This window comes from Protomyctophum parallelum (genome assembly GCF_964188405.1).
Source record: "Protomyctophum parallelum genome assembly, chromosome: 10".
Classification (NCBI taxonomy): Eukaryota; Metazoa; Chordata; class Actinopteri; order Myctophiformes; family Myctophidae; genus Protomyctophum; species Protomyctophum parallelum.
Genome location: NC_139704.1, coordinates 40,218,778 through 40,235,235, shown reverse-complemented (window position 1 = coordinate 40,235,235; position 16,458 = coordinate 40,218,778). Strand labels below are relative to the sequence as shown.

Genomic DNA, 16,458 nt, shown 5'->3' with positions numbered 1-16,458 from the left:
CTGAAAGGCTGTACCTCTGCACCATGGAAAGGTACAGTAGTGTGTGCATTGTGCAACTGTGCGTGCGGTTTCCCTAAAGAAATCTGACAGTTGCTGTGTATTGAGAACACTGCTGCTTGAGTTCTAACTAATTTGAAAAGTGGATCATATCCAGTTCTCAGATCTTTACACTGGCTCCCTGTCTGTCAAATAATTGATTTTAAAATACTACTGTTCATTTTGATTGATAAAGCATTGAATGGCTTAGAATCTAATACATCTCTGATCTTGTGATACGGCTTGAACCATCCAGACCTCTTGGGTTGTCTGGGACAGGTCTGTTTCCTGGACGTATCTGGAAACTAACATCTATCTAACACTTTTTTTTAAATCATTTCTTCTGCATTGTAATTCTATTCTATTCTCTTATCTGTCTGTTTTACTTTAACTTCATCTTATTTTTCAATTGTATTCTAATGTTCTGTGTTTGTAAATGTCTTAATGCTTTAAATGTTTTGTTTAAAGCACTTTGAATTGGTGAAATGTGCAAATGTTTGAATTGGTGCAATACAAATCTATTTCCCTTGTGGTGTGTGTGTGTGTGTGTGTGTGTGTGTGTGTGTGTGTGTGTGTGTGTGTGTGTGTGTGTGTGTGTGTGTGTGTGTGTGTGTGTGTGTGTGTGTGGGGCAAAGTTTTCGTCTCGTCTTATCCGATTTTTTTTTTCTCCATCCGAGACAATCTAATCCTTTCAATTAATTCTGTTGTCCAACGCAGTGGTCTAAAACCAATATCACGCCTCTAATCTAACCAAGATCTTTTTCTTTTTCTGTAATTGTTTATCGAACCACAGATAAACCTAAAGGTACACAGCTGAAATAGGTGAAGTGAGACTATTCCACTCTGCTGGTCTTATAGTTTTCTAGTTACTGATGGAGAGAGAGACAAGAGAGAAACGGAGGGTGTTCAAAGAAAGTAGAACGGGGGAGGAAGAGAAGTTTGAGAGATTGTGAGTAACATATAGACAGAAGCAGAGGATATATTGTTTTATTCTGTCCCTTCTGCAGTTTAAATGTGAATAATATACGTTAAGAAGTTCAAACTGAACTCGTGAAGATAGGGCACCCTAAGGCGTATCTTCACTATGTATGACTCACATGTTGCAGATAATATGAACGTGATAAGGGCTGACCTTAAAGCAGTTATGATGTTAAAGTGGGGTGGGTTGCAGAGGGAAAGACCATCATTTGTATGCCTGTGTGTGCGTGTGTGTGTGTGTGTGTGTGTGTGTGTGTGTGTATATGCATGTCTGTGTGCGTGCAAAAGGTATGCGTCTGTGGTGTAGTGTCTGTGTTCATGCATACATGCATGTACAGTACAACAGTACTACGATTCATTTTTAACCGCAGTTACAGCATATTAAATGCCAGGAGCCAAACTCTGCAAACTGCGACCCTTTCATCTTCATCTCCTCCACACTGAAACATCCCCTACATACATTAATTTATTGTGTCGTCGTCGTCGTCCCCCCCTCCAAAAAAGAACCACTCCCAACTATTTTTGCACTGAACTCATAGAGACCCCCCCCCCCCCCTCTAAAGAAAATTCAAAATACAGATGAACCCAGTGAAGTACGTACATCATGATGGAACTGCGGGGAAGAGGTGGGAGGCCACAGTGAATGGCTCACAAAGGATCCAGCAGCAGACATCAAAGAGGTGCTGCCACTCTCTTCCAATGCAGCACACCCACACAGTACACAGCAAAACTCTGTGTTAATTTAACTAGGAAAGACTGCACATAATCCCTAGCTGTACACTTGCCGAGTTACCAAATTAACACCTTTTAAATGGGTGAAATCTCATTCTGGCATCTTGATTTAACATCGAAAAAGAGGAAAACTGTCATTTCTCAACCATTTCGGACGCGGGGCCCCCTGGGCGCGTTCCTGGGGAGCCCCACATGGTAACTCTGTCATTTCTCTACCGTTTCGGACGTGGGGCGGCTTGCTGGAACCGGGCACCCTGGGTGCGTTCCTGTGGGTCTGGAACTCCCCCCCCACCCCAGGAACCCCCACACAGAGTTGCACCACTCATTTCACACAGGTGTGATTTTGTACTCTGATCATGATGGCATAGCTCCATGTATTGATAGCTCTGTAATGCACAGCACTGTGTCCCATGTGTTCTCTGTCATGTTACAGTATAAAGTCAAAACGGGCTTCTCATAGCTGACAATCAGTGGTGGTTTGTTATAGAAACTAAAAGTGGCCTAAATCAAACAACCTATTACCATGGTTAGTGTATGTGTGTGCGTGTGTACCCTACCCACCCATCATTGGTTTCTAAGGTGCCCATTAGATACACATTATCATTAAGAGATGTGATTATACTGTCACTATAATGACATAAGCAGTTCCAACAGCTCGATAATCAGTACACACAGTACACAGCACACTGCATAGGTAGTGGTACAATTTAGCCAATGTTCCTTTTAGTTGGTTGATGGTTTATTTACGTTGGGATTTTGCTACATCACCCGTCAGAACTTAGAAACCCCAGGAGGGACCTGACTGTGCCACAATTTGCTGTCTCTTCTCTATATTTCTGCTGTTCTGTTCCACGACATGCCATTGCCATCACTTGCTTGTGTCCTCAGCAGCACACAGAACTTGCCATGCAGTGACATTATATCATCCACTGTGTTGTTTTGAACATGACTGTGAAGTGAACTCATCCATCTATGCAGAGTTGCGGACCAGCAAGCATGGTCTGTCTAATTTATAGTCCGTCGCACGACGGTGTCGCGCGCCGAAAATATATCTATGGTTTAAACAAGCGTGCTGTTTTCGTCTATGAATCGGGCTTTAGCCTGACTTCCGGCTATTGTTCCATATGTATCTCTGAGCAGGAGACAGTCAACACACAGGAAGGATGCATACAAAACAAAACTGTCCTCTTTTCTGATATCAAGGAGATAATAAGGATAGGCCTATATCTGTACCTCAAAATTGTGCTATACCCTACAGTGGAAGGCACCTAAACAACCTGCCATTCAAGAGTTCATACAAGTATTTCCCTGTGCACATCACTGATGGATCTTACGTTTTAAGATGAATTCTCCCACACTCTTCATGCGCTCGTCCAGTGGACAACACAGCCTCGTCTCAGTATCAATTCTCAGCACAGCATAGCGAACTCATGTCTCATGGCCATGCAGTGGCAGTTCTTAATGATGCATCAATTCATTCATTACTTACCTTGAGGAGTGTAGTTACTGGTGATGTCGCCGGCTGCTACTGCCGCCAACAGGGACAAGATGTGGAGAGCAGCCAGAAAGCATAAGTTATCCGTGCGCCAGTCTCTCATATTGCCTGGCTGGCTTGGGGAAGGAAAGGGGAAAGCGCAGGGCTCGGCGTCTGTTATGATGACAACACGAACATAGTACAGAGTAGACAGTTCACTGATTTGGATAGTAACTAATCTGTGTAGTTTGGTACGGGTCGTCGGCTTCGCTTCACTTCTTCAAGATGCAGCAGGCTGTCAGTCAGTCAGTTGGGAAAGAAGACGCTGTCAAAAAGTTTTCTTCACAGCATCTTCTAATCGCGCGTTCTGTGCGCAAAGACGCGGAGCAGAAAGATTCAGCAACTTTGCAGCTGCTGCATTACGGCGTTCCGTAGCTGAATGGAAATTCAGCATAGCACGACAGAAAGGAGAGGAATAGGATGTTGTTGCTGGAGAATTAGCAGTCACTTGCTGCTCGCTCCCTCGCACTCGGGGCGGAGGAGCTTCGCGTTGCCATGTGCTCCTCCATGCCACGCTGGGCGTCGGGTCCTAGCGCCGTGCGTAATCAAAGCACAGCCAATCAGCTGTGAAAAAGGCGAACGTTATACTGTGTGTGTGTGTGTGTGTGTGTGTGTGTGTGTGTGTGTGTGTGTGTGTGTGTGTGTGTGTGTGTGTGTGTGTGTGTGTGTGTGTGTGTGTGTGTGTGCGTGCGTGCGTGCGTGCGTGAGTGTGTGTGTGTGCGCGCATTATGGCCAAATGTATGATTATTTTATTTTATAAAAAAGTTTCTGTCAATAATTTGTACAGAAAATATCACTATGACATTGATTCTACATTTAAATTGTATGGTTTATGCATTTATACCTTAGGCCACTGGAAGGGAATAGCTAGATAAACTCTCAGGGACATTCAAAGATGGGATTACACGCACACACGCGCGCGCGCACACACACACACACACACACACACATCTTACTTCTCTTGCTATTTGCAGTAGCCTAATTATTTATGTTTATGATGACTTTTGTCTACTTTTTAGGGGGTGGGAGGTAATTTGTATAGAGAAATAGGAAACTTTTATTTTTATTTGGAGCTCTTTTAGCCTTTCGGCTAATCTTCCAAGAGTCCAGAAATAAATTAAAAAACATTACAGAATACATTATATTACATTACAAAATAGTACTTTGCATTTCAAAAATACATTTCAAGTTACACTAATGCTAAACGACAACAGTGAGTCAAATATTACAGTGTAACAAAAATACCTATACCTCTAATCCTCAACTCATACACTCACGCACACACAGGCACATCATATGCCTGCCCACAGACAGATGCAGTTAATTCACCTATCTATGGTGGACTATGCATGGCAGGGTCGTCCTCTTCCCTGAGCCAGCTAAGATCAGGGAGAAGTGAGACAGGCGAGAAATGACATGGTGTTGGAATCGAACTTGGGGCCCACAAAAGGAACATGTGGTCTGTCGTAATCATAGAGTATTAAATGGATAGAGATCGTAATCATAGAGTATTAAAAGGATAGAGACCATAGGTCGTAATATAGAACAGGTACTACCAACTGGAACCAAAACTGGTTCTTCAAATTGAGTATTTTGCTCAGGGACACTTTGAAGACACAGACCAGGACCACACTGAGGCGTGTACAGGGACCTTAATTCTATTTCCCAGATGGCCCATGCAGTCAGAGTAGGGTTCATAATATTCTGAGGATCATGTAGGTGCGCTGCAAATTCAATTGCAATCCAGTCAGTATAGTTTCGATATATACCTATTTAAAAGTGTTCCAACATCGCCATCCTTAGAGGCAAAAAATGCTGACCCAGCCAATCAACCAGAACCACAAGTTCCTTAACAATGGGATAACTTGACTTAAATGTATTTGCTTGAATTAAAGCAATAAACATGACATCACGTCATTATATCAACTGGCATTCCATTCTCTTGCATATTGTACCATAGTGGGACTTTCTGTAGTTAGCCTCGCATAGCGATACTAATATCACCGTGTGGATATTTGTCCAGTGTTAGATTTATTTTTATTATTTATTTATTTTTCTCGCAATGTCCCACCCCATATTTGAAATGAATACTGGGCCCTGGTTGGTTATAGCCTGGTTCCAGACGAATCTGGTTGGCCGTCATCATTTCGTCCGTGAAGTCCTCCCACAATTGAGAGGGGCCAGACTATCTGCCTGGGGGCAATATGCATTGCAAAGGCGAGGCTATTCTGTAGTCGCGTTTGCAGTCTCTAGTCATGGTGGGTAGAGGAGAACGGGCTTAGTGTCCCATTGGCCGTGGGGCTTAGTGTCCCAGCAGAAGGGTGAAATCTTAGAGTATACTCTAAGGGTGAAATCAGCTGTCAAGGTCTTCTCCCAGAAATATCCCATTGGCAGATGGCCGTATAGGGCCTCCCATTGGCTTAGAGGTCAGGCCAGCCAATCATGAAAATCTTGATTAGACTATAAAGTCTGATCATTGATCAGCTCTGCAAGTTGATAATAATTTTAAGTCAGAGTCAAAATCCAGCCAGCCTCTATAGACCTCATCTTTGATCAGTGATTTTACAACATGTGTAGTCCACACTGGTGGTGACTTCATTATGTTCCTGTCGACACTCAGAGCGAGGAGAGAGGAAGGGGGGGGGGGACTGACATGCACTCTTCTTGTACTTCTTTTGTATAACTTACTGTCAGTCTTGTCTCATCATCTCGAACAAGGCTAGACATGGGACACGCCATGGAGCAGCGCTGACATGCGCATCAGAAAAGCATAATTGTTGTACTGTTTCGAAGCCCAAATGAGGGATGTGCGCATGCACATGCAGCTCAGTACTTTGACTGAACACAATCCAACCTTTATTCAATGTTTTCTTCCTCATTCTGGTCACTAATGCCAGATTTATGGTTGTGCACCGTGTCACACACAGAAAATAGCAGATTTACAAGCTCACGTGTCACGATAATACATGTTCTTGTAGATCTGCTATTTCTGGTAGATCTGCTGTTTTCCATTTCTATCGCTTCTCTCCGTTCGAACCTCTTCATTTCAACCTTCTATGTTTCCATGGCATATGTTTTGGAGCCCTGAAATCGATGTCCTCCACCCTGCTCTTTTCATGCTTGCGGGCACTGTTTAAAATGCCACGCCAATGACACATTCAGTCACGTTTACGGACCGTATGTGGACTAAAGTCCTAGGCTTTACGCAGAAGTCTCTTCTCTGATTACTATGTCATCTCTGGTTTGGAGCTCCGTGACAAAGGCCCCTTTCACAGACGTTCCCTGTCTCCTGAGTTCTATTAGCTTGGAATTCCAGCGTTCCGGATGGGAGGTTCCAGAAGCCTTAGGGCTGACGTGAAGTCAATGACGAGACATATGCACTCCTCTCTCCAGCTTTTGTAAACACACTCCAATGACACGACCAAGGTGATTGTAGCATCAATTCTCGGAAAATGAAACCGCTTCATTGTAGAGTGGCTTTGGAACACTTTATTGTATACAGAGCAATTGTAATATAATTCATAGCGATGATATTGTCATGGAATTAAATAATCGGGTCTATATTAATATCAGATTTCAGCTGAATTTGTGAGATATAACCAATCACAATGTCATGCTCTCATGAACAGCCAAAGCCAAAGTGTGGAAATCATTTGGGAGGTAGGGTGTGTGTGAATGTTTTAATAACTTCTACCGTAATAACATGTGACCATGAACTTCATACCCATAACACCACATGCAGAAGAGCTGCATATTGTAAACTTGGTTTACAATATGCATTTGGAAATTTTCTGTGTTTTATACTTGGTCACCCATACAGTATACTGTATGTCATTGGCATAAATGTCTTTCTGAATATGTCTGACCATCACCATTATGTTTTGGTGCTTAGAAGAGAGAGCGATTACAGCATCTACATTCTACTGTGTCTTTTACTGTATTCTCTTCTGGTTCTTTGTTAAATAATCAACTTCCATACAGTAGGTGACAGTCTCTCTAACATGAGTGTAATTTCAATAAGAAATGCATATGCACAGGCTTAGCAGAGCATCATGAAGATTATCATGTGACTGAATAAAAATCTGACCTGTCTGAAGTGAGTGGTGCTGTACTGTGTCTGTACTGTACTGTACCGCCCTCCTCCCTGGCGGGCGGGCGTGTGCGTGTGCGTGTGCGCGTGCGTGTGTGTGTGTGTGTGTGTGTGTGTGTGTGTGTGTGTGTGTGAGAGAGAGAGAGAGAGAGAGAGACGCTGCTCAACAGTGCAATCCAGCGGTATTGGCGTGGTACTTCCGTGCTCATCCGTGCTCATACACACAGACAGACATACACACAAAGTCACGTAATAGGAGTGGCTAGCACCACTCAAAAAGTAAAAATAATGAATGTACATGAAACGAGAGCAAGTGTGGAACTTTGCATCCTGGATCCATGGATGTTCTGTCATGAAGTTATTTTCTTTTCATTCTTGTTTCGGCATTTGTTGTTTATCTCTGCAAGATTTGGCCCAGAAGCTTCTGCAAAAGAAAAACATCCAACAACTATTAATTGCCTCAAAACAAAACCAGGTAGGTGTTCATATCTGCAGATACGGTAGACCTATACAGAACCATCCCTCAATCAAGTCGCTCTGGATTAAGAGCGTCTGCTAAATGCCTAAATTGTAAATTGTAAATTGTAATCTACTAAAATCCACATAGTATTAAACAGTCCTGCCGCTAATTGACTTTCAGTTCCATCACCTGCCCCTTGAAATGGCTCGGCTCTAGCAGAGGGAAATTACTCTAGCTTTGCTATATCTGGCCAAACAGCCTGCTATGCAATCATCCTCTTTACATGCATTCTAACAGTTGGAATCTCATTTCCGCCATCATTTAAAAGCCCACCTCCCACCTGCACCAGCTCACCATGGGCTCCGCCTCTTTATGTGCCACCAAGACTTCGTTAATAATAAAAAAGCGGCCCAGGCGGTGGCGTAACCGTCTGGGCACCCGACTGGTAATCCAGTCGCAGTGTGCCGCGGGTTCGACTCCCGAGCCCGAGACGGCCTTTACTGCATGTCATCCCCCCATCTCTCTCCCGTTTCCTGTCAACCTACTGTCTGTCCCTTCAAAAACCAATAAAAGGCGTAAGCCGCAAAAAAATATATCTTAAAAAAAAAAAAAAAAAAAAAAAGCAAGCCATCAAAAGTGGAAACAACTCAATGTTTATCAATGAGGCAGTTGCTCCGTCCCATCAGTGACACTGTCCAGCTAAAGCCAGATTTATGCTTCGTCGTACGACACTGTCACTGTAGCTGAAAATAAAGTCTGAGAGATGGTGAGGCTGGCAACCATTGTGCCTGCGTCCTCCAGCCCATTGAGAAATGTCCTCACTGTTCATTTTCATTATTATATATAATTTTATTGTGAAAATAGCCACTCTACATGCACGTGAGCAAGGTTTCTTCCCGACAGCAATGATATTCTTTTAGAAATCAATTAGAAGTCATACACTTTTCATGACCTTAGGAAGTAAAGGATTTCTATAGTATGGTTTACGGCTATCTGTGCAAAAAAAACACATGGTGCAATAGACGTTACTGATTGCTTATGAATTAAACTTGCCATCTTCAAAACACGTCCATGTATTTTCGTCCAGACACAAAGGGAAACAAAGGTTCATAATTATCATTTTGTCCTTGCTAACTTCTGGACAATAAGAGAGTCAGCCTCCTTTATGTCACCTTGACAATATCCCTGTTAATACGCGCACACGCACGCACACGCCCACACGCACGCACGCATGCACATTACACCAGGGCACACATGACCTGAAGCCCCAGCGATTGCCTAATTATCTGTGAGAGATTGGGGACATCTATTCCGTTACACCTGAGTGACAGTGAATTCATTGTTGGGGTTATGTTGAAATGGGAGTAAGGCTTGCCTACAGGTGATGCTGAATGAATCCACCTGTCTCTCTGACACTGCAGTGAATGCCCTACATATGTCCTTCATTTACATGTCCTTCACTCTTAGAGGACATAGAAAGTACCATACTCATTGGGGAAGGTCTGTGCGCGCACACGCACACGCACACGCACACGCACACGCACACGCACACGCACACACACACACACACACACACACACACACACACACACACACACACACACACACACACACACACACCCACCCACTATATGTAATGTATGAATAATGTTAGTTTAGTGACAAAACTAACATTATTCATTAGGTACATATTGCTACAGTAGTGGGTGAATTGTTAGTTTAAGAATGTTATTTATAAGGTACTGTGTGAATTGTTAGTTTAGAAATATGATGTAGCCTATATTGGTTGGTGACGGGTTAGTTTAATACATTATTGATAAGGGAGATTGATTTGTGAACTGCTGGTGCAATCCAATGCTCCTGTGAATAAAGACATTGACAGGAGGAACACTGATAGAATGTTTATACAGCTTTAGGTATCAGATCAGTATATAAGATGATTAGTTCCTGGTTGGATACTGTAAACAACTGTAAGGGGAAAACTGAAAATAAATGCCAACCATTAATAATCACATAAGCTGTGAGGGAAATGAATTAATATCACATGATATAATCCACATTTACAGTGTTTTAAGGCTACGTTCCTCTTTGATGCCAAGTTAGAAATGTGCTGTTAAGCTGTTAAATAGTGACATCTGCTGGACAAAGATCAAAACCACGTGTCATCTGACAGGGGAGTGTTCCCCATGAAAATATTAAATCGGCTAACCTCTTCATAGTGAGACTGAAAGGACAAACAAAAAACAACATTTCCACATCTGACAGTGCCAACCTGAACATAGGAAAACAATGGAAACAAGTACCAGGACTTATTTGTGTTATCCTCTTAGCCTAAACATATTAGGACTGTACTCGTTCTGTTGGTATTTCTGTCTAATATTCAATCAATCAAACATGTTTACCATTACAATACACTAAAGAAGCTATATAAACAACTTTGCATAATACCATTATAATATAAAATAATAGTGTTTGTCAAACAACAGTTTTTGATTATAGGATGACTTCCGTACAGTCTACTGTGTGGTATAGCACACTATTCCATGCTATTGTCTATAGTATCCCAGAAAAACGTGAGGGAATTTAACACCTCAAAAGGCCTCCAATAAAACACTGCTCAGCAACATCCTCGTGTGTGAGGAGTGTGAAATGGCAAAACTGCATGGTGGTCTAATCAGGGGCCTGCAGAGTTACAAAAATGGCTTTACATTTTGAGGATATTTTTGTGTGCTGCTACAGAAAGGTTACAATCACCCTTCCCCAGCTGCAGCCTGCAGCTGGGGAAGGGTGATTGTAACCTTTCTGTACTCACGGCATTCTATTCATTAATTCCATTCAGAATTGTAATCCACAATTAATAGACAGGGTACCATTGATATGGTTGACTGTACGCCATTTTCTTTTCAGATGTTTTCCATGAGCTTTCTATCATCTTATTATATAGTAGGCTATGCAGTGTCACTGAGCAGTATGGGTGGGAGGGTTAAGGGATTTCTTTCTCTTTTTTGTCTTGTTTTTTTTATTTTATTATTTTGTTTCATAAAAAATAAAAGAAAATATTTCATATCATAATGTTTGTAACAATTTATAATCTGTTCAATAAAAACATATATGACAAAAAAAATTGTAATCAAGTTTGGATAAAAAAACATTTAAAAGTAAGTGTGAGGAAACATGTCCCACGAAGGGCGATTAAACATTTTGCTTCAAAGAGTACAACCCTGCTTCACCGTCATATAGCAGTGCTATACCGTGCTAGAATACGAGACTGCTCGCCCCTTTAACATATCGCCCCAGGCGGGCATACAGCCGGCGGAACAGCGCGGCCTGGTATTCCTAAGTAATCGAAGTAAATTATGCTTAAACGGTTAAACCTAACCTTATTCCTAACCTCAACCTCAGTAAAACGATGCCTAAACCTAACCCTATTCCTAAACTTAACCCCATCAAAACTATGCCTAACCCTAAACTAAACCTTATTCTCAGTAAAACAAAATAAAGAATACAAGAAACGCCGCACCGAGCTGTCGGCATGAGGTCGGCGGAAAAAAGCTGGGGCGAGATGGCAAAGGGGCGAGATGACCTGTTAGTACCCCGTGCTATACCATCATATAGCAGTGCTATACCGTGCTATACCGTCATATGGCAGTGCTATATGATAGCAGTGCTATAAAGCAGTGCTATATGACGGTGAAGAATAGCAGCAACATCTCTGCAATCTTTTGGAGCAACGAGAGCTGTTCTGACTCTACCTTTTTAAAGACCTCCGCTCGCAATCTGTTGGTCTGCGATACCGCCCTCTTTCTCTCCTCTTTCTTCTTATTTGTCACCTCAGGAAGCTTGTTGTAAATCCTGCACACACGCGCGCACACGCACACACGCGCGCACGCACACACGCGCACACGCACACACACACACGCACACGCACACACACACACACACACACACACACACACACACACACACACACACACACACACACACACACACACACACACACACACACACACACACACACAAATTCAGACAGAATTGTGGAGGTGTGGGATATGGTATTAGGAGTCCAGGGGTGGCTTAGCTGTGCCAAGGAGAAACTGGCATACTGTAGACGAGGCTTTAATCTAGATTAGACCACAGCCGGCAAAATCCTGGAACCTCTGATGAAAAAATAAAAATAGAATGAAAAAGCAGCCCGCACACACACACACACACACACACTCTTTTTTCACTCTGCCAACTACAACCAATTTGTTAAGAGATCCTCCAGGTAAGATAGCATGGCTTTGACAATGGACACCCATCATCTGATCAGGTGTACCTTTTCAGATAAGAGATGAAATAAAAGAAAACGATAAGAGGGACATTGGGTAGTTCATATCTCGGGGCCAGACAGATGAACATCCATCCTATCTGGATGTGGGCAATCTGGACATGTCTTCACTCTCTCTCTGTGTGTGTGTGTGTGTGTGTGTGTGTGTGTGTGTGTGTGTGTGTGTGTGTGTGTGTGTGTGTGTACGCGCGCGCGTGCGTGCGTGCATGCGTGCGTGCCAGCTATGACAAACCATTGTGATGGATGGTGTTGAACATAAAACAAGTACTACAAGAGATGTTTTGATTGGGTAGTGGTCTGAGGAACTTACCGTTTAGACCTCAGCTGCATCTCTCTGCCTGAAATGGACCTCTCCCTCGGCCTGAAAAGGTTATCTGGTGTGCGCGCACACGCACACGCACACGCACACGCACACACACACACACACACACACACACACACACACACACACACACACACACACACACACACACACACACACACACACAACAAATAAATAATAAACAAATAACCAGTAAATGAGCCCTGAAAGCTAGCATGCTGTCATTACTCCCAAAATAGAGAACTATGACAAGTCACACCCATTGTGCAGCTAAGCACTGCATATTCAAAAAGACGCAAACGCTGAATATTTAAAGGGAGTGTTGTTGTGACAGTGAAGTTGAAGTTGCAGAGATATATTGTGGCGGGTGAGATTGTGCTCACTACAACAGAACAAAGCCTCGTCAAACTCAATTTTCTTTGAAGAGTCGGAGGCTGATTCAGAGCTGGAGAATGAGTCAAGCATGAGATCAAACACTGTATGCATATCCATCTATGTCTCATGCACAGAAATCACACTAGGCCCACTTAGATTTTAGCATTGCAACATACAAAATATAAAGCTCTACTAAATTAGATGCACAAGGCCTACTGGATAATTGTGGATCTAATTTAGTTGGATGTTACTAAATTACACTGACTTGTTAAATTTTTGTTTTTAGAATACAACTTCATTTAAAATCAGCATTAACTCACTGCAGGTGAGAGAAGAATTTACAACTGTGCATGATCTGTATCTGTAATACTAGATAATGGCCAGCAGAGAGCAAAGTTGGATACATGCCACTACAGCATGAAGCAGTCTCAATTTTCAAATTAAAGGAATCGGTTCGCAGGGGTAACAGTTCAAACAGAGATTTCCCTTTCCAGAACAACATTAGCAACTTCCTCCTGGGGGATCCCGAGGCGGGCTGGCGGGGGCATCTTTGTAATATGTCTCGAATGTCCACACAATGATTATAATCAAAATAGTAAAGCTTACTGAAAAGCTTCGGCAGGATAACAAAAACACAGCAGCATGTACATACGGTAAGAGTCACGTACAACTCACGTTATAGTCACCCAGAGACTACCTGCTTTACAGCAGATTTGTAACCATAGTGATGCCGGTCTCTTAAAGCAGGGGTTCTCAACCCGTGGGTCGCGGAGGGTAAAACAAAAAGAAAAACCTTGCCCCTTTTGACCCCAATGTACAATTTAACTTAAGGCACTTTCTTCGCAGAACTATAGTTTTAATAAAGAAAAAAATACATTATATATAGCCTTGAATGTTGCTTCTTTTGTGTAGAGCACATAATACATTCTGGACAGTACTGTGTGTGCTGCTATACTCTGTCAAAACAAAAACAAAAAAATAGAAATGTCAAGATCGATTCCCGATGGGCAGTAAGAGAGGATGTGTGTATGTGTACTTTCTGAGTTGCAGGAGCTTTAAGAGAGGATGTGTGTATGTGTACTTTCTGAGTTGCTTACTGTACCCACCGCTGAGTGGATGCGGAGTGGTGCAGTTCCTCCTTGGACTGCACCCGTCCTCCCTCAGGCCCAGCTGTGTCAGGTCCAGGCTGGAGTCCTGCAGAGCTCTCCTCCTTCTCGTCTTCTGCTCCAACCTCTTCACCCGGCCCTGTGACCGGCTGATGAAGTCGGGCCTGAAGAGCTCCAGTGCTTCCTGGAAGGGAGGTGAGTGGGAAGGTGAGTGTGTGTAATCTGGCTGCAGATCGGAATAATAATAAAACCCCTCAACGGTATCACTAATCTTTTTTCTTTGTTTTAATCCCCTTTTCTCCCAATTTAGTTATGCCAATTAATCCCTCCTACCTAAGCAAATCGTAACCACTGCTCCAATGTTATACAGTGTGTGGCAGAGCATAAATATGTTATTAGAACAAATAATGAGGACTATCCCATGACACGCCATTACCAAAACTGTTATAATGGCAATGACAGTCTCCTGAGAGTGGAGGGAATAGAACAAGTAGAGATTTCAGTTATAGATTCTTTCAGAGAGAGACCTTTTGGATGTTTACGTTTGAACGGTTTGATGCTATGCTATACCCAGGTCTCAGTGAGGAGATTGATTTTAAACCTTTCTTGTAAATAGGTGAATGGGACGGGATTTTACATATTGTGACGTAGATAATCCATTATGCCTACAAATGTCATTTGTAGGCTATGTATGTTTTGCACCGTGCCCCATTTGTGTTTCTGCCACTTCAGAGCACTAGAACTAACAGTGACAGTCATCTATAGCCATGCCCTGAAGAAGAAAACCGGTCGACGTTTGATGGCTTTTTATTTGTATTAAAATGTATAGTCCTGTCTAGATAATAAAGGCTTTTTAATCTATCCTTGCTCAAGAGTGTGCATGAAGCCCGTCCCAATGGGACCCCTCTCCATTATAAACTAGTTTTTAACTTTGAGCACCTCATCCTCACCACGAGGACTGCAGTCGTCACCTTTTTTGTATCTCAGCAGCACTCTGCTCGCCTCTATTCTTTAATCCCTCCTACCGCTTTCCACTGCTGCTGTAGTAGGCCTACCCTACTGGCTCCCATGCCAATGAGGAGCCCCCACCAGGAAGACGTATAGTGCCTCCCCCCTATTCCTCCTCCCGCTCAGGATTCCCTGCCAACGGGCGCTGCCCTAGCCTGTAAGAGCATGTGTAAGAGTGACAAAGATCGCCCGCCAATTGTGTTCGTTTAGACGCTCAGCAAGCGTCTAAACACGCTCAGCAAGCTCATCTACGCTAATCCTGAGGGAAGTTAAGAAGAAAAACATAATATTATATGGAAATATCCATAATCTATTCTCTATACCCTTGGAGAATTCCTTTGGAGCACTTAATAGCTGGTGGTGTAGGCAACATGTTAATACTATGCTTAGCTTTAAGGTATGTGATGGTTCCCATGGATCCTTCAGAAAGCCCCATTTTATATAACTGTAAAGACATTTCTTTTGGCCCATTTAAATCCTGCAACATACACTAAACTGCACTAAATAACTTCTTAGGCAATCCAAAGTAGAAAATCCTTCAGATACTGTACTTAACACACTGTAATGTGCTTGGCTGAGGTCATGTGAAATAACAAAAAAGGCATGTTTAACAGTGTATGCATTATGAGCTGCTAATAATGTTGGCCGAATGGATTAGTATATAGAACACATCCAAATGCTGTTTAAGTTTGAACAAATGCTGAATTTATCAAAGGTTCTTTCCTGCTGTATGAAGCAGTGGTCCAGGACAAGAAATCAATGTGGTATTATCATGAGTCATAATTGCTTCTATAAATATCTGCATGTGATTCTTTGAAGATTCATAAGTCCAGCATACAAAACAAGTGATATTAAGTGGTGTAATCTGCCTATGGAGTGGAATTTGCCGTTGATGCTTTAGTTTATATGACAACCCTGTCACATTTAACACTGTAGATTCTATACCATATGCTTGGTATGCTTGTCAAGAGTTTGACACTGTTCAAATTTGCTTCTCCTGTACAGAAAAGTAAGTCACTTTCCATTATGTATATTTGAAAAAGGTGTCATGAATCAGTAATGATTTACAATACAGTAAAAACTAAAAAGCAATACATAAGCTGGTCCTACTTTAAGACTGAGGGTTCTGCGAGTGACGTTGAGGGAGTCAAGTTGGTGGGAACGATAACAGGTCATCTCCCGGTGTGAGGTCATGCGAGCATCTCTGGGCCCATGTCCATGTTGTTTCGACTCGCCCAAGGTTTGCCTTCCCCAGGTTTGAGAGTTCACTTTGAGAGATAAAAAAGGGAAGCAAAAGAAAGAATCTATAGCCCGCCAGATGGGTGCTATCGTTTCTGTTCATCCCACAACATCAACACATATTTCATCATCTCCAATACAAATGCTTAGTCTTGCTTGCTTTTAGACACCTCTCCTGCGAGCATATACACACTGTACCTGCCACATTAATCAAACGTGTCACATGACGGTACCTCTGCATAAAAGAG

General features: G+C 42.6%; 2 protein-coding genes across 2 annotated transcripts in view; both read right to left on the bottom strand.

Moving 5' to 3' along the window:
• adam12b (ADAM metallopeptidase domain 12b) overlaps positions 1-3,716 on the bottom strand; it is a 127,806-nt gene extending 124,090 nt beyond the window's left edge. Inside the window, exon 1 of the mRNA XM_083775238.1 lies at positions 3,236-3,716. Coding sequence (XP_083631364.1) covers positions 3,236-3,344 — 109 coding nt within the window. The 5' untranslated portion in view covers positions 3,345-3,716. The remainder of the gene's footprint in view (positions 1-3,235) is intronic.
• A 3,870-nt stretch (positions 3,717-7,586) lies between these two features.
• On the bottom strand, positions 7,587-16,212 carry LOC310865828 ((E2-independent) E3 ubiquitin-conjugating enzyme FATS-like). The gene is made up of 5 exons (XM_083775038.1): positions 16,082-16,212; positions 13,964-14,147; positions 12,471-12,534; positions 11,583-11,682; positions 7,587-7,794 (listed from the first exon to the last, which is right to left on the bottom strand). Exons 1-5 carry the CDS (start codon positions 16,163-16,165, stop codon positions 7,765-7,767), a joined length of 462 nt encoding a protein of 153 aa, XP_083631164.1. The 5' UTR covers positions 16,166-16,212; the 3' UTR covers positions 7,587-7,764.
• Positions 16,213-16,458: the final 246 nt, after the last annotated feature.